The sequence below is a fragment of the Salarias fasciatus genome, chromosome 14 (genome assembly GCF_902148845.1).
Source record: "Salarias fasciatus chromosome 14, fSalaFa1.1, whole genome shotgun sequence".
In the NCBI taxonomy this organism is placed as follows: Eukaryota; Metazoa; Chordata; class Actinopteri; order Blenniiformes; family Blenniidae; genus Salarias; species Salarias fasciatus.
The window spans coordinates 12,646,348-12,669,221 of NC_043758.1; the positions used below are offsets into that span (position 1 = coordinate 12,646,348).

General features: G+C 43.0%; 1 protein-coding gene across 1 annotated transcript; it reads right to left on the bottom strand.

The window, feature by feature from the left end:
* Nucleotides 1–5,057: 5,057 nt before the first annotated feature.
* capn12 (calpain 12) lies at nucleotides 5,058–19,595 on the bottom strand. Its single transcript, XM_030108457.1, has 22 exons — nucleotides 19,300–19,595; nucleotides 18,248–18,317; nucleotides 17,397–17,515; nucleotides 12,675–12,808; nucleotides 12,380–12,551; nucleotides 12,222–12,305; nucleotides 11,119–11,210; nucleotides 10,966–11,043; nucleotides 10,714–10,886; nucleotides 10,389–10,642; nucleotides 10,284–10,295; nucleotides 10,096–10,175; nucleotides 9,415–9,537; nucleotides 8,147–8,183; nucleotides 7,992–8,063; nucleotides 7,863–7,908; nucleotides 7,486–7,547; nucleotides 7,123–7,191; nucleotides 6,948–7,026; nucleotides 6,748–6,864; nucleotides 5,567–5,619; nucleotides 5,058–5,473 (listed from the first exon to the last, which is right to left on the bottom strand). Exons 1-22 carry the CDS (start codon nucleotides 19,498–19,500, stop codon nucleotides 5,447–5,449), a joined length of 2,154 nt encoding a protein of 717 aa, XP_029964317.1. The 5' UTR covers nucleotides 19,501–19,595; the 3' UTR covers nucleotides 5,058–5,446.
* Nucleotides 19,596–22,874: the final 3,279 nt, after the last annotated feature.

Below are 22,874 nucleotides of genomic sequence, written 5' to 3' on the forward strand. Positions count from 1 at the left end.
ACCCAAAGGGATGGTCAAACTGAAAAATAGACAAGCTAAGCCTTATAGTTTATTCTTGATAGTCTTATTTTTTAATTTGTTTCATTTGATCTTGTCAAGTTACTTCAAGAAGTATAAATTGCTGCAAAAAAAAAAGTAAATTCCAGTGAGATGTTATGTCAGTAATCTATTGGAGGTCCAGGTGGATACTGTGAAATTCGAGTCATCACCACCCATGACATACTGTACTTGTTACAAAACGACAGCAACAGGAAAAGGAGAGGTTCCTAATGCGGATGCAAATGCTGCTCTTTGAATCCCACGTTATCAGCTACCAGCTTTCACGACTTGTAAATAAACACGCGCGATAAATACACTCTACATCCCATGACAACACACACACACGTCTTAAAATACCCCGGCGCTGACGCCTGAGATAGTACTGCTCATCAAATTTATGCGTGAGCGAGCTGGAGCTAAATTTGCAGACGGGGAGCCGACTTACGCAAAGCTTCGTGGTCTCCCTCCTGTCTATGCAACGGTTAAACAATCTCACAGTTCTCAAATCATGCCGGCCCTCCTCAGATCACACCCACACACACACACACACACACACACACACACACACTCACAATACACTACAACTTCCACACTATTCCTGCTCCAGCCTCCGCCGCTGTGGCACAGAAATACCAGCACCTCCAAGAACAGACGCCAAGCCCGTCAGAGCATCATCACATCATCCCACAGGACAGCCGGGGGGGAGGAGGAGGAGAGGGAGAGGGGAGCAGGTGGAGGGATGAGCACAGCTGCTGTCGAGAGGAAAGAGTCAACAGAGGAAATGTAGACTCTCCGAATGAGGGACGGGGAAACAGTTTACACTTTCATCCCGCTAGATCAGCCGCAAACTGTTATTCTTTTCTTTATTTTGATCTGACAGCGGCTGACTGTGATAGTGATCCCCCTCTTGAGATGTGTGGCTGATGATTATCGTATTAACAGCCACACCTGTCAGTCCATCTGTGCTTTCTGACATCTGTCAAATTACTCTATTGATTCAACCTACATTTTTAAAATGAAGAAGCAGTAATGTGGAAGTCAAGACAGTGAATGACAAGACATTAAGACACAGTAATTTGTATATATCTGAAAAATTGTAGATAGTTACAACTACTTTGCTTTGTCAGACACTTTTTGTAATTCTGTGTTTACCCATTCATGCTGTGCTTTCACTGTTTGCTTCTGCTGGACTAATCATTTTGGAGTGAACTATGAAAAGCGCAAACATTCTTTTGGAATTTTACTTATGGATTTAGATCAGATATGTTTGTAGTCTTCTGTTCTCACTTTCGCTTTCTGTTGCTTCAGTTCTTCTTTTCGTACAGGCGCTGTTTTTTTTTTTTTTTTTTCAGTTTGTTCTCTTTCATGTCGGCTCCATGCTGAACTCGCGCAACTTTTATAGTCAGTCCTTTGAAAAGTCAACAAATAAGTGCGTTGAAACATAAAAAGGCTTGTTGCTGTGAGTCAGCTCGCTGCTCTGCAAGACATAAGATCTTGGCAACTTACACAAACTGATGTGAAGTTATGCAATGTTGAAAAAAATGACGAGACGAACATTGTTGACCCTCTGACCTGCGAGCACCCTCATACGCTCTTATGCATTTATGGTTTTAATGATTTTGATGTTGCAGTTGTGGAGGCAAAAACTCGGGTCTGGGAGGAGTTCGGGGAGGCCATGGAGGTGGACTATCGGTCGGCCTCGAAGAAATTCTGGCAAACCGTCCGGCGCCTCAGGAGGGGAAAGCAGGTCTCCGCCAACACTGTTTACAGTGGAGGTGGGGAGCTGCTGACCTCAACTGGGGATATCACAGGACGGTGGAAGGAATACTTCGAGGACCTCCTCAATCCCGTCGCCACGTCTTCCGTGGAGGAAGCAGAGGCTGAGGTCTCAGAGGTGGACTCGTCCATCACCCAAGCTGAAGTCACTGAGGTGGTTGGCAAGCTCCTCGGTGGCAAGGCACCGGGGGTGGACGAGATTCGGCCTGAGTACCTTAAGTCTCTGGATGTGCAGGGACTGTCTTGGTTGACACGTCTCTGCAACATCGCGTGGCTGTCGGGGACGGTGCCTCTGGATTGGCAGACCGGGGTGGTGGTCCCCCTGTTTAAAAAGGGGGACCGGAGGGTGTGCTCCAACTATAGGGGGATTACACTCCTCAGCCTCCCCGGGAAAGTCTATTCCAGGGTACTGGAGAGGAGGATCCGACCGATAGTCGAACCTCGGATCCAGGAGGAACAATGCGGTTTTCGTCCTGGCCGTGGAACAGTGGACCAGCTCTATACCCTCCATAGGGTGCTCGAGGGTTCGTGGGAGTTTGCCCAACCAGTCCACATGTGTTTTGTGGATTTGGAGAAGGCATTCGACCGTGTCCCTCGTGGTGTCTTGTGGGGGGTGCTCCGGGAATACGGAGTCCGGGGCCCCTTGTTAAGGGCCGTCCGGTCTTTGTATGACCGGAGTAGGAGTCTGGTCCGCATTGCCGGCAGTAAGTCGGACCTGTTCCCGGTGCATGTTGGACTCCGGCAGGGCTGCCCTTTGTCACCGGTTCTGTTCATAATCTTCATGGACAGAATTTCTAGGTGCAGCCAGGGGCCGGAGGGGTTCCGGTTCGGGAACCACAGGATTTCATCTCTGCTTTTTGCAGATGATGTTGTCCTGTTGGCTTCATCGAACCCGGACCTACAGCATGCACTGGGGCGGTTCGCAGCCGAGTGTGAAGCGGCAGGGATGAGGATTAGCACCTCCAAATCCGAGGCCATGGTCCTCGACCGGAGGAAGGTGGCTTGCCCCCTCCAGGTTGGTGGAGAGACCCTAGCCCAAGTGGAGGAGTTCAAGTATCTTGGGGTCTTGTTCACGAGTGGGGGACGGATGGAGCGTGAGATTGACAGGCGGATCGGTGCAGCGGCTGCAGTGATGCGGTCGTTGTATCGGTCCGTCGTGGTGAAGAAGGAGCTGAGCCGAAAGGCGAAGCTCTCGATTTACCGGTCAATCTACGTTCCCACCCTCACCTATGGTCATGAGCTTTGGGTCATGACCGAAAGGACAAGATCCCGGATACAAGCGGCCGAAATGAGCTTCCTCCGTAGGGTGGCTGGGCGCTCCCTTAGAGATAGGGTGAGGAGCTCAGTCACCAGGGAGGAGCTCGGAGTAAAGCCGCTACTCCTCCACATCGAGAGGAACCAGCTGAGGTGGCTCGGACATCTGTTTAGGATGCCTCCTGGACGCCTCCCTAGGGAGGTGTTCCGGGCATGTCCCACTGGGAGGAGACCCCGGGGAAGACCCAGGACACGCTGGAGAGACTATGTCTCTCGGCTGGCCTGGGAACGCCTCGGGATCCTCCCAGAGGAGCTGGAGGAAGTGTCTGGGGACAGGGAAGTCTGGGCATCCCTGCTGAGACTGCTGCCCCCGCGACCCGGCCCCGGATAAGCGGTAGAAAATGGATGGATGGATGGATGGATGATTTTGATGTTTCATCTGTTTGATTACAATTAAATTTGGTTGATATTCACAGTCTCAAGAGGGGGACAGTGTGATGACACTATACTGCTGTGAGCTTATTTTCAATCTCTCAGTAAAGATTTTAAGAGTCTCGAGGCCTCAGCATTGTAATCTTAGTCTTCATTTTATTTTTCCAAAACATTCATTAATAGAAAAATCTTAACAAAACTGATGCTGTCGGCCAACTTTTGGACACTATAGTAGAGTGACGCACTGAAACTATCAGCAAAACTGATTAGCATGGCAGTAAATCCACTTATAAACACAAATGCAATAATCGGTGAGACTTTTGGGGCTCCATCACTGATCTGAAGAAGTAACACTACTCACAATTCAGCATGTGACAAGAAATTCTGGTAAATTATTTTTTTTCTTTTACAGCACAATATTTCTTTCATTTTTTTATTTTTGAAGACGCCTCAGTTTAAAATAACCATTTTGACTCCACCGATTTCATGGTTTGGTTTAGTCTGGTTGCCTGCTTGATAAAAGACCTGCTTAAAAAAAAAGAAAAAAACAAACAAAAAAGAAAAAAAGGTCTTGTTCAGCATGTTTGTTCCAAGACCACTGTGCTTAACTGCAGCTCCTGGGACACATTAGAGGTTCAGTGTGGAGTCAGAAATGTTGTTTTTTACTTATAGAAACAGGAAAAAAAGTGCTACAGGGAGTGAATCGTCATTTCATCTCATTAATGCCTCGGACACTCAGAAGAGGAAGCATGCTGGAGGGATAAAAATGAAAATAAATTACCAGGTAGATGTGACGAAAGTGTCAGACACCAGGAAGAATTATGAAAGTCACTCTCCATTAGCTTTTTGTCTCTCTCCGTCTCTCTCTCTCTTTCTCTCTTTTCTGTCCCCAGCCCGCTCACCATCACTCTCCATCACAATGTGGATGGATGGTTGCCGAGGGCAACCTGTGTGTACTCACCTAACGATGAACAGGAAGTGATGTGTGAGGTGTAAAGCTGCTATTAATAGCGGCATGTGTAGAAAGGACATTTGCTCTCTCACTGTGTGTGTGTGTGTGTGTGTGTGTGTGTATGTGTCAGAGAGAGAGAGAGAGTGAGTGAGTGAGCCAGCATGTAACAGGGAGGAGGAGGATGAGGAGGATGCAGATTGTGAGACTCAGACAGTTACTAGAGAGAACAGGAGGGGGTAGAAGGAGTGCGAGATGGAGGAAATGTAGTGGAGGAGGGGGTGAGTGTGTGTTGACGCTGTACGTGGCGTCAGTACGATAAGAATAGCGATGGTGCGTGTAGCTGAGACATCACCCTCACACCCTCAGTGGGGCAGGCAGTACTCACTCCAAGTGTGTGTGTGCATGTGCGTGTGTGTGTGTGTATGTGTGTGAACCCTTATTTCCCAAGGTATTATCATATGTGCATGGATGAGTAAACTGTTGGTGTTGCTGTGATTTGATTTTTTTCAGTTGCGTAATTGGGAAATGTGTACCTGTTCAGCCAAGTTTTGAAACCCACCTATCACACACTTATAATCTAATAATTCATACAGTGCTATAAATATGCAAATTACAATTTATTGGATTACACCGCACCTTTTGTTGGCAATGTTACAAAGTGTTCAACAAGGATAAAACATTTCATATGGGACTAATAAAGAACTGAGCTAATATGAGCTATATTTTTGTTTTTCTGAGGTTATTTTCATTACAGTACTAATTTAAAATAAGAAAAGTAAAATACGTCATGAAACTGAAATCTGTCCAATATTGATTTCATAATAATGCGAAATAATATGAGAGTTACATGTTTAATAGTAAAGACATTCATATGAGCAAAGAAAGAGAAACAGTCTGGCCCAGCAAGAAAAAGCAATTTAAACTGAAGTTCACATATGATGCCTGTTATTTATAGTGCTGGGCGCAGGTGGATACACTCTTTACGACTCGTCTTCACACCGCCAGGAACTGCAGCAGCCACTGTGGAGATCCGACAGAGGAGAGAGAGCAGAGGGGGTCAAAACCCTTTTAAAGTCTGAACAAACTCCTCACCGCACACAGGCTCACACTCACTGCGTTTATCCCTCTGTCTTTCACCTCTCGGCTGGTCTCTGATTCATACAGGGCTGTGGAGAGAGAAGGAGGAGATGACTGCAAAGGCTTCCGGTTCGGTGCTTTGAAAGTAGAGATACTGTCGAGTTTTTTTAATGACCACCTAAAAACGTATGACGCCGCCTGCTATGTAAACAAACACTGCAGACGTAAATGAGCTCTGAGCAAACTGTTGATTGCCATAACAACACTGACATGCTGATCCGAAAACAATGATCTTATTTTAAGATGATGAAGTGACTAAATGTCCTTTTATCGTCTGCTGAGCACATCCAGTCAAGAAGACGCGTCGCGCCCCAGCAGCTGCTGCCCGCCACAAGGCCGCGATCAGCAACTTAGAGCAGACAGCCAATCACCTCTGAGATCAAGCTCCATCAGTATGGGAACAAGCGCACATTCTTCCAGATGCAAAGGAGTAACATGAGTTTAAAAGTTTTGCATTCAGAGTAAAAGGACCACAGTCAAAAAGTATTACTGCTAAAATGTAGACACCTATGAAATTTCATAATTGTAATCACTCAAGATTAAGACTCTTTTGTTTTACTGTATTTCATTTATTTCCTTGTGAAGCACCATGAATTTCTTTGTGTTTCAACATAGAGTAAACTCTCCCGTAATGACAACCAATAATTCAGAGATAAAAAAAAATGACTCATTTAGCCTTTTCTTGCCAAAACAAGGTTACAGTTTTGGGGCATATCCAAAGTGTGAATAAATATTGCTGGTTCAGCCCTGGATGACCTTTCCAACATGCATGAAATAAGGCCGATGATAAGGCCAGACTGACCCTGGCAGATCCACAGCTCCCACTAAACCGTCAGCTTGAGATGCTTCCATCTGTACACAAGAATGTTCGCTGAGATGCAGGATAAAAACTAACAAACTAATTTGCCTCTCTTTTGAGTAAGCTTCTAAATTACTTTTTTTTTTTTTTTTTTTTGGTGACAGTGCAGTCTTGGGTACAGATGGTTTGTTTTTTTGCCTTTCATTTTCTGTGGAGCTTTTTGTCTGTGAGCGATAAGTAATATGTTAAAACTTGAATTTCATATTAAAGGGAAAATGAAAGTTTTTTGTTTTGTGTGTGTGTGTGTGTGTGTGTGTGTGTGTGTGTGTGTGTGTGAGTGTGTGTGTGTGTGTGTTACCAAAAAGCTTGCGCAGCCTGGTCACACATGACACAAAGCTGTGGAAGGGCATGTGGAGCTCTCCAGATGCGAAGCGTGCAGTCAGCAGCTGCAGTACCTTGTTGTCGCACTGCATTCCTGAGAAAAGGTCGGTAAAAAGGGGGAGATTTGGTAAACGGCAGCGATTTTGTGTGCTTGCGTGTGTGTATGTATGAACCGACCGACACTTTCCAGCGCTGCACTGAGTTCAAAAGGACTCATGGTCCCAGATGAGTCCTCGTCAAACTGAAAAAAGATGATCTGGCAAAAAGAGCATCAGCAGTTACAATAGCCCTACCTCTCTCTCTCACACACATACACACACACACACACACTCACACACACACTGAACTGCACCTGCAGGTTGCGCAGACTGGACAGCAGGGCTCCTGCCTGGTCGCGGGTGAGAGTGCATCGTCCTTTAGTCTGTCAGCAGCGTTAAGGATTTCTCAACAGGACAGAGGAAATAGAGCCGCAGCACCGAGGAGGCAGTGTGAAATCAAACAGTGGGGTGGCGTGATGACTCACCCGGAAAAGTGGGGCTCAAACCCCCTCCGTCAGCAAGCATCTGCCTCACAAAAGCGAGAAACTCAACAAAGGTCAGCTGCATTTTCAAGAACAGCAGTTACAACGAAAGCGTGTGAAAACATCCAGTATTTAGGAAGCAGATGCTTTAGACTGTGAGTGATGCTGCAGGAAACACTGAGGAGAAAAGGATACATCCTCCTCAAAGATGAGCTGTCTGCATATGTCCAGTGGAAGATGGTAGTCTTTGACCAGGACTGCGATGAGGAAAGAAGGCAGATTGATCCAGAGGGGTTTAAATTAGGTTTAACTTAGGAAAGGTGAAGATGAGGACAAGTTTTCATTAGTGAACTCAGTTCAATTGATTTTATCTGACTGGAGCGATGAGCCTCTGTCTAGACTGGTGACCTCTGTGTCTTCACTTGCTGCAGCTTCTGAGTGAGCATGTCGCTGCTATGCTCCCATCTACTGGCTGCTTGAGGTTTTACAGCCAAAGGAGCTGTTCACGCACGGGAGAGTTTCAGAACTTGTATTGGAAACTGCTTAATTTCTGATACTGGAGACACACTAACCTGAGTTAAAGAGCTTCATGCTCTCTTTGGCATTCAGTCTGTCGTCCTGCAGCGGAAACAGAGACGAACTGGGTTACTCAGTAGCCAAAAATACATTTTTATTTGGCGATGCAACGTGATAGTTCTTACTGGATCAGCCTCCATGTCGAAGGTTTTCTGGACCCTCATGTGATCCTCTTGGGATGGAGGAGCAGACATGACCTGACAGACACAAAACAAAAAAAGAAACATGCACAAAACAAGCACACTGTGGCTTTTGTTGTGTGTTTAAACTCTGAACTCACTGGGAGGAAACCAGAGGAACAGATGAAATCATGGTTCCTGAAACACAAAGATCACACCAGATTGGAAATGTCACTTTCCAAAGTAAAACTTTTACATTATTTGGTTGTAGTTGCATTGATAACCTGAGGAAAGAGTTTTTGTATCGTGTTTATTATGAAAGTAAAACAAGCATTATCACAGCAATGAAAAACTATGGAAACTTGAAGTCTAATTTCTCATGTGAAAAATGTATTCAGACACACAGAACACAACATTTTTAAATTCCCAACATGCCTAATTTATTTTGTGTGTGCAAAGTTTGGAAAACATGTTTCATACATCATCGTTTTCGTTTGCATCTCTAGGTTTTCTTCGTGCGTTTTGGTTTCGTCATCATTCCAGACACATGCATATGAGGTTAAAAGCTGATGTTCTAATAATGTCCCGTGAATGTGAATGAGAGTGTGTAATTGTAATTTCTCCTTGAGCATCAGTAAAGTGTTCTTTCTGTCTTCGTCACCCACAGCCAGCAGGGATTGGTCGCAGATTTCCAAAACCCAAAGCTGAACGAAGCGGAAATGAACGGATGAACCAAATGAAAAGTGAGTCTTAAGTCCGAATCGTCACTTCAGAGTCACTTCTGTGAGATTTTACATATAGGTTCATCATAACCACCTGAATCTATACCTCAAAGTTGTCTGGGTTTATAGTCACGACGAACAGGATCTGTGTGGTTCGGTGTCGCGCTTCATCCGGTCATCATGTGTTATACATTTGTGAAGCAATACGTACATTCTGTTCTGCTGAAGCTAAAAAAAAGTAGAACAACACATTCTTGTCATGACTTAATGTACTGCTTTCTCCCGCAGCTGGAGAATAAAGATTGCCATTGCGTGGCCGACTGAAACCACATGGGTTTGTTATTATGTGAGGCTAACCGTAGTGATTTGAGATGATGCTCTTGTGTAATGCTGGGGACATAGTGTCTCTGTGTGTGTGTGTGTGTGTGTGTGTGTGTGTGTGTGTGTGTGTGGTACAGGAGAGTGTGGGTGATGATGAGTGAGCTGGGAGTGGGGCAGCAGGTGAGTCAGGACTGCAGCGGAGCGCTCGGGGAGCATTGTTAGTTTAACAAAAGAGAAGACTCCGTGAAAGACATCCTGGACATTTACACAAAGTGCCCCTCTTTTGTTTCCTGACATCAAAGAGCAGGTAGGATAAAGCTCAGTAGTGTTGTTCCAGTTTGAGACCCAGTTTTAAGGTCAGGATGACTCAGTTTCCTCCAGCTCACCCCAGAGTGTTTCCGGTCTTGGAGAAAATGCGGACAAAGAAATCTCCAGGCTGGTTGGGGCGGTAAGACGATGCCACGATGATATAGTTACCCGGATCCAGGTGCAGCTTCCTCCACACACCCCTGAAGGACAGAGTCAGTCACTTCTTAATGTCAAGGGCCTTTTAAACATCTTGAAAATCCCATTAAAAGCGAACTTTAGGGAAAAATAAATGTTTATTCAGAACACTCATCCGAATACAGTGTCTTCAGTTTTGTAAGTTGGAGATTTTAAAATGTTGAAGATGATCTAAAATATCAGTAACACCTCTCAATATAAGCTTAACTCCTCGAAACTGTTCTCTGAAAAGTCCACGGTTTGGCAAATTAAATGTATCTGGTGATCTTAAACAGAGCTGAACACTAATAATCACCTCTGTAAAGGCAGAATTCACAGTAGAGCTGCTGGATAGCGTGAGCTGCTGCAGGTGTGCCGTTTTATTTTATGCGATCATGAAGCAAATCTATGATGCTTCATGGTAGGTTTCACGTGAGTGTTCGATATAATGTATTTCATTCATTGAAGTTTAGATTAAGAAGCTTTGGCTGGTTCTTGGTTTTAAGTGAAACTTGTAAAGATTATTCACATTTGTGAAAGTGAAACAGGAATCAGACATCTGTGTGGGTTTCTGCTCCTGTTACCTCTGAGACTTGTATTTTCCAGAACGACCCACAGGGCGATTTTTAAGGAAGAAACTCTGGGTCAGACAAACACCCTGCAACTACACAAAGAGTACGTTTTAATGCAAAAATCCTGCAGATGTTCACGGCTAATGAGAATGACTCCGATATTGTTTTGAATAGACAATTAATGACGGTTACATCCTCACCTCAGACTCAACCTGGAAATAGAGACGCACATAAAAATGAGGATGTTAATGAAGAGATTTAATATGCTGGGATGTTAAAGATGAATCCAGTGCTCAATCTCTCACCTTGTAGACGTGGAAAGCGATGTAGAGGAAGTGGATTTTGTCCCTCTGCCTGCGGTTTTTCTGCAGCAGTTCCACCAGCACTGTGCACTTCTTGCCTTTCTGCTTCTGTTTCTCTTCTCGCTTCTTCTCCTCAGCGGTCATCTCCTCATCTTCCTCCCCGTCCTCGTCCTCCTCATCCTCCTCCTCCTCCTCCTGCTCTGGGTCATCCTGCTCTCTGAGGGTCAACTCAAACTGAGGGTTTTGCCAAAATGTTTCTGAGGAAAAACAACAAATAGGATGAAACTAACAATTTCTTAATGGAGTAAATGTGCAGTCTTATGCATACTTCTGTATCTCCGGCTGCCGCCGGCGGAGCTCCCTGGTATCCAGGACCCTTCGTGTTCGCTGATGGTCCAGGCAGCCTGGGCAGAAGGTGTGTTTCCGTCCTCGAGGCTGTCGGGTTTCAGACTGCAGAGCTCCACGATGTGAAACAGGTTGCTGAAGTCCTCGGCGCTGATCCTGATAGAGAGTCATTCACATGAGAGCCTGTGCTGCTGGTGAACGTCCACACACATCAGCTTCAGCATCTCCTCCGTACCAAAACTCTCCATCTTCTTTCCGTTTCAGCTCAATCCTCTGCTTCTCTGATTGGTCGACGTCGTCCCACTCTTTGCCCCTGCAGGAAATCACCATGAGTGGAGGCTCAACGAGTGTCTGTCACTGAGCATGAAGCAGCTGAACGCTCGCTCACTTATCGCTCCAGGGCCCGCGGTACTCGATGAAACCCCAGGGGTTCCTCAGCTTATACAGCAAAATCTCTTCTGACGCGCCAGATTTTCTCACCTGGAATTCAAACAGAAATTGCAATATGCATAAATATCCATCTGCCATAGAGAATTTCAGTAATATGTCAACGTTTCCTCTCAAAACTGATTGAATAAAAAAAATACAGAATGAATCAAGATTTACTGGATGAGCTGATGATGAAAAAGGTCAAAAGGTCAACTGATCACTGATGGCTGTTGAACTTTAAGTTTTTCAACAACAATATGTGGCCGGATCATGTAAGTTGAGATAATACGCCGATTACTGCTTGAGAACAACTAAAACTAAAAAATCAGGTCAAACTCTGACGAGATCATGTTAGATTTAAATCATTTGACGTACGGTAGAGATGATGACAGTGTGACTTACAATGACGAGCTGGGTATTTCTGTCAAATCAGAGTAAACTGGAAAATATATATATATAGGCCATAACATGCCAGAAAAAAAGAAAAGGTTTGAAATGAATAATGTGGAATGACACTACATTACTTTACATTAGGTTGGAATTGAATATTAGAGAACATGAGCTTTGATGAGATTGGACTGTGAGGTTGGTGAGATTAATCCAATTAATTGAAATCAACTATATTACACTAGACCAGAATAGAATATTAAATTAGACCAGGCTATATTATTCTGAATGGATCATGTTACATTAGATCGTGTTACATTCCTCAAATTAGATTGAAGTGGATTACAGTTATTAAATAAAACAATTTTAGATCAGACTACACTGTAATAGACCAGCTTTTATTGAACTCTATTAGAATAATGAACAATGGAATAAAAAGACTAATAATATTTGATTACATCACACTTTATATTGGACAGATGACATTGCATTAAACATGATTTGATTGTCACAAAGTTGATGTGAGATTTAGTAATAAAACAAACTTAGATCACACAGAAATAGAAGCAGACATGTGGTGATATTACAAGATTTTTTTTTAAAAACAGAACATCAGTAAAAGCATCAGTGAATACTGATGAGGAGTTCACTGAGTCGTGTGTAAGTGATGCTGGCCTTGTCGGTGTCGGTGATGGCGTAGGCGTGGCCCTTTATCAGCCCGTCTCCTGACACCTTACCAACCTCCCGGTAGTTTTTGGCCTGTTGAGACAGGGGTAGAAACGTTTAATCTAAATCTAATCTGTACATGTTCAGTGGAAGCATCCTGCACGGACCTGGATGAAGCAGCTCAGCAGGCTGCCTCGGGACAGAGCGGCCGTCAGACACCTCCACAGGACCCGCGGGGTTCGAGACGAGACGTCCAGCGAGTACGCGATGCCTCCCGTGAAGTCCTCCATCCCCTCCGAGATGTTGCCCCCCTTCAGGCTCCCGTAGGATCCCATTAGTCTACATGTGAGAAGCGATAATAAATCTGTCTGTAGTAACAATCACAAACAGAGACACACAGAAAAGGAGTGGGAGATCTCAGACATTACAGCCTAGAAACATATGCTGGTAGTGGCAACTGACTTGGCATAGGCCTTTTCCACCAGGGCGCTCCAGAACTCATGGCGGGTGTGAGAGTAGCTGAAGAGCAGACGGCCTTCACGCACTGGCAGCCTGTCATCCACAACCACTTCCACCCACTCACCATACTGCCAGAACTGCACGGAGGGGGAGAGAGACGGAGACGGAGACGGAACGGGGAGGAATGGATGCAGTGAGTCAGAGGAAAAGATAACGTGGAGGAACCTGGACCTTCTGGTCCCACGTCTGTCCCCGAGAGAGAATCCAAACCAAATTCAACCAGTTGGTCTTAATACGGTATTGATGTCTTCTTCTAATAAAATATATCATGAACACATGAGATTAGCTATTAATTGCGCGGTGACGGCACTTCCTGTGTTCTGAGTCACTGCTAACAGGCTCTCAGATTCTCTAAAACTAAATCCAGTCAGAAAATGACTCAATGTTTTAAGATGTTCCAATGTTAAAGTAAGCTGAGTTTTTTTTTTTATTGCTTCAGATAGAAAGTCACCAAGTTAGGCAAAAAGAACTGTACATGTTCTGTAGAGTTTAACCTTTCATCTCATAATTTCTAGAAGAATACTGATTGCATATGTATTTTATATTATTTATTTTTCGTGTAACTCGTCTGATATGTCTGAAAATTAAATCTAGATTTTGAATTGTTCAGTGTCTTGAGAGACTCCTGGTCTTAATTAACTCTGTTATTCCACACACTCACATATTAAGGCATGGCTGCAAGCAAAGACATCAATAAACACGATAATAATAATAAGAAAAAAAACAAACTTCATCTGACCAGATGTGATGAATGAAACCTGATGGTCAGTAAGGAGAAAGTGGAATAAACAAAAGTCCCTCCTCAGGCTGTCGCTGCCCATGGCGGGGGGAGAACTGAGAGCAGGCCTGCACTGGTCCTAACTGCAGCTGTGTGTGTGTGTGTGTGTGTGTGTGTGTCCCAGGGGTAGTCATCACTTGCATGTCTGGACTGCTCTGCCTTCACCCCGTCTCTAAATGAGCTTCCAGTCCTTCCGTCCTGCTTGTTCAGTCACGCCACATTCTCTCTAACGTCCGAAGCTTCCGGGCAAAAACCTTCTGCCCCTCGTCTGTTTGTTGATGATATTGCAGATCCATTAGCGATCTCAGCAAGACGTCGTTAGTAAATAATGAAGTCTAAACATTAGAATCATCACGTCGAACGAGGTGATATAGGATTTTGGTTTATATTTTTCTCATCTTATACCGCCATGACGAGCTGAGGACCGTTTGATTCGACGGCCTTCTTTAAATACCAGCGCAGAGCTCAAAGAATATGAATCATCCAAGAGAACGGAGCCAAATCAAGTGAAGCATTAGCGGCTTCACAGACAGACGACTGGTCTGTGACATGAAGTGGTGATAAGACACATGAATCATGTATGTGCCAGTCTGAAATGTGCGTATAAAGATCAGACTGTGGGAGCTTAGAGGACTACAACCTTTCTGCAGAAGATTTCTCTCCTTGAAAAAAAAAAAGAGCATATTTCTGCTTTTAAGTACCTTGTGCAGAATTATGTAGAGTTTACATGTTCATAAGTTTCTCCAGTTTCTCCCAAATCAAAGAAAAAAAAGTCTGTAAAATTGTTTGGTGTCTCTAAATGTGTCTGATCCACACAGAATGAGCAGTATAGCTCGTTTCTGTTCTTGTATTACATCTTTTATCATTTCTCTGTTAATAATTCTGCGATAACATTTCACTCACCCAACAGATTCACTTTGCTTTTCTATTATCTACAGATATTTGCTCTTCACACACAAGATCTCTCATCATGTCTTTATAGAAAGCGGGAAATGAGAGACAGAGAGACGGTAAAACCTTTGACGACAGCTGATGAGGATGGAAAATGTGAGCAATTCTTTGATTTTTGCTGCATAAAAGGTCGAGAATGCGATTGTAAAGTGCAAACAGTGCAGACAGCTGAGTCTGGTTTCGACAAGAACTTCTTCCAGTTTGGTGCTCTTTTAGTTGATTTTCACCAGCTGCTCTGTCAGCTTGATGATTTGCCTTCAAAAGAGAACTTTAGAAGAAGACGCTAATGATTGAGACCAAGAACAGTGTTATTGCTGATATGCGGACGGATGAGAGCTTTGGTGTTTTGTTGGCGCATTGTGAAAATGCAAGTGTTTGGATGTTCATGACTTCTGTTTCATACACACGTGGACAAAATTGTTAGTACCCTTGGTTTAGTGAAAGAAAAATTCACAGTGGTCAGAGAAACAACTTGAAGCTGACAAAAGTAGTAATAAGTAAAAATTCTATGGAATTTAACCAATGAAAGTCATTCGCTGCTTTTCAACCATGCTTCAACAGAATTATTTAAAAAAATAAACTCATGAAAAAGGCCTGGACAAAAATGATGGTACCCCTAACTTAATATTTAGTTGCACAACCTTTTGAGGCAATCACTGCACTCAAACGATTCCTGTAAGTGTCAGAGAGACCTCTGCACCTTCCAGCAGGTATTCTGGCCGCTCCTCATGAGCAAACTGCTCCAGTTGTCTCAGGTTGGAAGGGTGTCTTTTCTAGACAGCATGTTTCAGCTCCTTCCAAAGATGTTCCATAGGATTTAGGTCAGGGCTCATAGAAGGCCACTTGAGAACAGTCCCATGTTTTCCTCTGAGCCATTCTTGGGTGTTTTTAGCTGTGTGTTTGTCCTGTTGCAAGACCCATGACCTGCGACTGAGACCAAGCTTTCTGACACTGGCAGCACATTTCTCTCTAGAATCCCTTGATAGTCTTTTCATCTTTTGAATGAAAATAAAAAAAAAAAAAGAATAATTTTTAGAAAATGGGAGGAAGATTTTGGCGTCCCCTACAATGAAAATGACTGGCTTAAATCTATTCGCGATATTCATACTGTGTTTATAAATAATACTTTAAGAGAAATGCAATTCAAGATATTTCACCAACAGCATAGAACACCCTATAATTTAAATAAAATAGATCCTTCTCGATCATTTTCATGTTTAAAATATAAGCAGTCATCGGCTACATATCTACATTGCTTTTGGTTTTGTCCTAGAATATTAAAATTTTGGACTTTCATATCCCAAGAAATTGGTGCAATTCTGAGATGTGGATTTTGTTTAGATCCAGGCCAGTTTTTATTAGGACTGCCCACTAAAAATTTGTATCCACATCCTAAATTATTTAAAAAATTACTTGCTTTGGCCAGGAAGTGTAGTCTCAATAAGTGGATTATGGACAAACCTCCAACTGTCACTGATTGGTATAATGAAATTTTCAAAATTGTGCTGATGGAAAGAATAAGTGCTAGACTGGCCGGAAATTATGACTTGTTTACTGACGTGTGGCATTGTTTAGTTTCTGCCCTGTATATATTTATATATATATATATATATATATATATATATATATATATATTTTTTTTTTCCCTTTATCTTTTCTAATGATGGATGATGTGTACCCTCCCTGCTCAGTGTTTGTGTTGTTTGTTCATTTATATGTTTGAAAAATTAAGAAATTCTTATTAAGAAAGAAAAAAATAAAATGAAAAAGTTCACCTTTAATCTCTTTATAAGTTTTTCTGGGCTCTTTTGTTAACATTCACATTATTCGTCTCTTTGATTTATCATCGATTTTCCTTTAATATGTGCAACTGCAGTCACAGGAACATCAAGCTGCTTGGAGACGGTCTTGCAGCCTTTACCTTTAACATGCTTGGCTATAATTTTCTTTCTAATCTCCTGAGACAACTCTTTCCTTTGCTTCCTCTGGTCCATGTTGAGTGTGGTACACTGCATGTGACGACCTGTCGCCCTCTATATGAGCCTACTGACTGATTACTTGATTGCAGACACCTGTGCTGCTAATTATTGGACACACCTTGGACTGACATGTCCCTGTGGTCACATCATTTTTTTTTAGGGGTCGCGTCATTTTTGCCCAGGCCTGTTCCTTGAGTTCATTTTTTAAAATAACTCTGTTGAAGCATGGTTGAAAAATTTCATAGAATTTTTTTTTCGTCAGATTCAAGTTGTTTCTCTGACCACTGTGAATTTTCCTTCATTAAACAAAGGGTACCAGTAATTGTGTCCGCGTGTGTAGCTGCTATTCGTGAACAGCTCCACAGTATAAATGTTCATCCTCTCCATTTCATGTGGTCAAATATGTGGCTAATGTTGATGGTAGGATTTATTAGGCGGATGAATTGGTGATGACTGACGGATCTGCCGGGCTTCTGTGGAGAAACTGCTGTGATGTCTGAGTTCAGTCAGTGAATCACTAAACTGGTTTTCTATCAATAAACACACCTAGCGTAAAACAAATTAAAGAACAATTCAAAAAATTCAACTCTAACTGTTAATGATGACACTTTGACAACGAATACATTTTTTTGGGTTAATTGTTAGACGTTTTAGTGTTTTTATTACTGTAAGATATTATTTTAAGGGTCTACACAACACAAATCTTTTCATTCATATTCCATATTTTAAGCTTGAAATTTGAGTGAAGTTTATCTCATAATTTTAACTTGATTGCTTCTCAAAAAAAGGAAAATCCTGCTGGAACATGATAACAACATTTCAGGTCTCAACTGGGTTGAGAGAGGCTTCAAAATGAAAATAATAATCTGGTATCCTGCTCAAGAATACTATCAAAGTAATACTTTTAAGAGCAAAAAAAAAAAAAAGTGTTTCATTTTACATTTAAAGTATACTCACCCTGAAGTGGAAGATTCCTGCGTAGGAGCTGGCCAGGCTTTGTTTGGGAGGGACCACCTTCACAAACAGCGTGGGGTGCATGGTGAGACAGGACAGAGCCGCCAGCAGCCAGCAGTTCCCTGATCACAGAAGAAACCAGAAGCTGCATGATGGCGGTGTTTCGTTACAAGTGTCCCAAAACTTCAGGAGGACCCAAACTGTCAGTGTGTCCTCTGCAGAGGGGTTTGTGGGTGCACACACACACACACGCAGTCACATTCCTCTTCAACAGCAAACATCTGTTCTGTTTAGACGTAACTATTGGCATCTGTGTAAATCACGGAAAACACACTTTTTAAAAAAAAAAATGAAACACAAAACTCTCAGTTGTAAGATGAAAAAGAGGAGGTAGAAGAAGGTGGAGGAGAGTAAGTATTGATTTGTGCCCCTGTGTTTCACAAGCAGCTGTGTGACATAAATCACTAATCCAGAAAAGTAGAGGTTTCTGGGAGTTCACTGTTGTACAGAAAACAGTTGTTAGCTCACCACATAATGAAAATCAGAAAAACATGGGCTGGGTTTGGAGTTAGGACCCCCTGCAGATCTGGGCTTTGGGGACTTTGCTGTGCTCTGTTCTTGCTGTGTGTGTGATGTTGGGTAATGTGACACAGAGCAGTTCTGAAGCCATCGCATTTCAATGCGCTCATAAAATAGAAAACAACTGAATGGCATAAGGTTTCAGCCCTTTATTTTATGGATTTCACATCTCCAAAACAACTTGCGGCGTTGATTTCAAACAGTTGAGCACGACATACTTCAGCTTGAGCAACGCGCTCGAGGAGGAGGGAGGACGGTTTTACAGACACACTCACCCAGTTGGCCCTGGCAGATATCAGTGGTTCCAGTCGTTCCCTCCACAAACACAGCGTTGTCATGGATTTCCTGCAGAAATGAGATGGGAAACGAAGGACAGGACATAAAGGATGGAACATAATGAGTTAAATTTATCATGACAGAGAGCTGGGTGTTGACTTGTTACAGAGATTTAAGGAAAGGTAATCAGTGGGAGGTGATAGAGATTTTTATGATTTAAGATGGAACAGTAACTTGAAGGAATTCAAAGCACACACACACACACACACACACACACACACAAAGCACTTCTTGGGTTATTTCAAACATTTCAAATTGAAAGCCACAGATTTTGACATTACTTGTAGGAGTTCTGTTCTTTCCTGCAATATATGACGACAAGTTCATATTTTAGGAGAGTACACAATACCCTGTACAATCTGGAAACGCTACAGTATGTGTCTCAAAATAAAGGAAATTACAAATACTTTTCAAGTGTTTTCAGTTGGTTGACATTCCCCTAACATTTCATCACAACCAACATGGTTTGAATTTCACCTTTGTCTGCTTTGTGCTCCTTTTTTTCTCTTTTTTTTTGCAGAATCTACTTTTTTTCCTTGCTGTGACTAAACGTTTCACACTATAGCAACATTTTTCTTGCCTCCAGGTTTTAGACTTCAAGTCCACACCTGTTCATATCATCCTGAGTCCATGCAGTAACACCCTGTCCTCACACCCTGCACGTGCTTCACTTAACACTGTTTTAGTCTGATTTTTTTTATTATTATTATTATTATATGCTGTTTACGCTAATATAATTCTCTATCATGTTCATGGGTTATATATTAGCAGCGGCTTGGCTCTGTTCTGTGGGAGACTGCTTGAGGCCAGATGTTTTCAGACCTGTGCCACACCTGGGTGAGTCATGGTGAGTTCAGACAGCTGTCTGCACGGGTTTTGGCCTACCTCCTTTAGAAATCATTATTAATGCATCATTTCTTCCCCACGACTTCAAGCAACAGTTGTTGCAGGGAAAACATTCGTGCGCACACAGCCTGAGAGACGGACGCACCTTGGGTCGCTTCCACTCCACAGCCTTCTCCGGGTCTGGGTCTTCGGGCATGCCGATGGACTTCTGCTCCGCCACGAAGGTGGGATCAGAAAACAGCTCCCCGGAGCGGAGGCACTCCTCCAGGAGCGTCTCGAAGTCCTGGTCCAGGAACCTGACGGGGTTCTGGATGGAGCCCAGAGGTGCGTCCTTGTCGGCCGTCATGCTTTCCAGCGGAGAGAGGTGGCAGAGAGTGCGCGCCCTGGGCTTTATAAAGGGTCCGGGGCGCGTGGCGCACACCCACCCGGAGAGAGCAGGGCCACCGGAGCGCCTCCCCGGCTCGGCTCAGCCCGGGAAGGTATGCAGAGCGCCGGGGGGGCCGAGCGGCAGGAGTCGGAGTAATGACACGGTGCCAACTTCGTCTTTGATCTTTAATTTATCGTCCATCATCACCGTTATCCAGAGAAAATTACAGTCATAACGTGGACATCTGCTCAGGGACTTCAGTCCAAGAGTCTCCAACTCCAGAAACATCTATAAAATCATGCATTTCTGTATATTATTTCCACCTGTATGTGTTTTAAATCCTATATGCTCAGTTAATCCCTGTTGTCATACTTCTATAACAGGAATCCATTCAAACGATTCCCCTGAAATGTCTGTTATTACATGTGTTTAATAGAGAAAAATGAATTTGTTGTGAGGAAATTAACAGGAAGTTGTACACCACAGTTGTAGACAGAGAGGCTGTTCTCTGAAATGACCGCTAGGGGGCGCTAGACTCCACCTAAAGAAAGCTTCACTCAGATCATAGATCAAATCATGTCAGATTGATCTACTCACTAATATCTCATTTCATTTTTTCACTGTACTGTTGACAGAATTGACATTCAGTGCAATGTTTACTTAATATGTTAAAGATTTTATACTCTTCACAACCAATAAACCATCTCTTTTTTAAAGATGATCGTAATGTTCTTACTAAAATGAACACGATGCTCTAAAAATTATTGACTTCAAAGAAAATTGTTTATTACTTTCAGCATAATCATTTTTGTCAACATCGATATAGATGTGGATTGTGTTTTTTTTAAATTGCCAAATCATTCTCAGTGTTGTAGTTACTTGATTTTATTAATAAAAAGCCACACTGCCTTTTTGATGAAATGCAGGTGAAGGAACATGTTTCAATTTGTTTTTTTAAGAGCTGGAGAATTTTTCGTCTAAATTCAGTTGAAAGTCTTAAGAAAACAGCAAAAAAGATAAGAAAAGACTGTCAAAATATCTGATTTAATTAAATTGAAACTGTCCAGTCGGAAAAATACTGGTTTGGCTTCATATACACAACATATTACATGTAAATTCTTTTTATATGCTCTGTTTTCCCATTGAATATTAAATTAATGTATCTAAAGCAAGAACATCCATGTCCTCAGCCAGAAAAACAAAGGATTCTACTCTGTGATGAGCTGAGATTAAAGCATTAACATGTTAGATTTTAATGTAATTTATTTCCAAAGTGTTGATTTCACTACAAAATGACATATTTTAAATTATCAGGATGAGAACATTCTGACTAGTTAAGATCTGAGAGTTCGGTTCATGTAAATATGACTCTGACTCTTGTCTGCTGACTAACATGTTACTACGGACCACTCAGTCTCTACATGCATATTTTCAGCAGGATTATTTTCTGAACCACTGAGCATAAGATATTTGGAAACAAGTTTAAATGTGGGTTTTCGTTCACATAAAAAATAAATGACTCTTAGAATTTAAAAGCAATAAATGACCAGCAGCTAATGGACTGATATTGCTCCATAAGTCAAACTGAAATGTTGAGACTTTTCACTTTGATTTTCACAAACGCACAACTGTTTCTTTTTCCCTTGGCAACGAATGTTTTATGGTGCTTTCATTGCGACATGTCCGGATTCATGCATCCCATGAAGTTCACAGCCCGGGGTCCGGATCAATGTGGGGTGAAGGCCATCCCAGGCAGGTCAGCCCTCCATCGCACAGAGAAACACACGGTCAGTCACACACTAACATAACTACCATGTCAGTGCAGATGCAAGGAGGAAAAGAAGACATCAAAAATAAAGAGCCTGAACAGGTTTAAGCTGAGTTTTTTAACTCTTAATAGTGCTGACCACTCGATCCCCATGCCACTGCACCCTGACTCTCACACCACAGGAAGAAGATCATGAAATGATTAATCAATATATAAACCTTTTAGGCATTTCCTCAACAAATCTGTCTTTGAGTTTTGGAAGGGGTGCTTTTGGAACATGGAAAGGAAGTCTGTTATTCAAGTGATCTTCAGTGGACGACCAATTACTGTCAGCGTCCTCTCCCTCTCTCCGGCCTCTTCCGCGGTGTCATTCAGAGAGTCTCGGTGGATATCCATCTCCAATAAACTCTTGTCCTGCGGTGAGCTCTCCGAGGCCTCTTCAGGCGCCTCCACTCACCCCTCCATCACACGCCTGATTACACAAAAAACGTGAGACTGACTGGGACTAAACAAACACGAAGAATGGCGACACAGATCCGTCTAATGGTCACCATTTAACTCCATTCATGGGCTCTCCATTATGTCCGTATGCTCTTTGAGAGCAGGATTAGAGGAAGCCTCGGTGACAAAGGTCAGAGGGCCGAGCAGACACTCCCACACCTCCGCGACCTGCTCTGATCCCACGACCTCGGCGGCGGTAGCCCCAAGATGCTGCTCCCTCTCCCCGCTGGTTAACTGGCTTTGTCCCGGCCCGTTTTCTGCCGCATCACTCACACTTGTCTCTGGGAGGGGTGGGTCAGGAGACAGACTGAAACCCCACAGAGGAATTAGCAGAAGGGACTGGAATAGCAGCGGAGAAACTTGAACTGGGACCTCAGGAAGGACTGACCACTCGACACAGAACTGAAGGGCTCATTCAAGCAGCAGCATCACTTTTAAAGCTTTGCTTTTGTACCAAACATCGGCGGGGATGTGATTCAGTTCTGCTGATCTTCCAACTGCACAACCCCCGGTGTGAGCTTGGCTTATAAAACAATTGCATCAAGCTGTTTACTGGTTGTCAGCAACAGAAATAAAAGCACAACTAGTGCCTTGACAAAACCACAAAAGGACAGCAGAAACTGGCGTCACTGGGAGGAGAAACACAGCTGCGAAGTGTCCCGGTGCTCTTTCACTGATATCAGCGCTCAGTGGAGGTCTCTTATCCTGCTCACTGAACTAACCCTTGGGTCTTGGTTGTAAAAGAAATTTAATTTATGTCTTTCACTTTGAATTAAATTGGCAAAAGGTATCAAGCTCTCAAATCAACTGATACAGTAAACACAGTGAACAATTCCTCAGTGATCAAAGGTCAAACTAAACAACATAACATGAAATAAAACTCATCACATTGTGACATGAGTAGAAGTTTGAACGATGTAAACACTCTTAACTAATGCAAAAAAGAAAATCTCATTTTATTTAACAGACTAGTGAGTTATTTGATTGGAGGAAAGAGTGAGAGCTGATATTCTGCATAACAACAGTGAACCACAGCTGGATCTGGTTGCCTGACAGATCTTTTAAATATTGTTAATGACTCCAG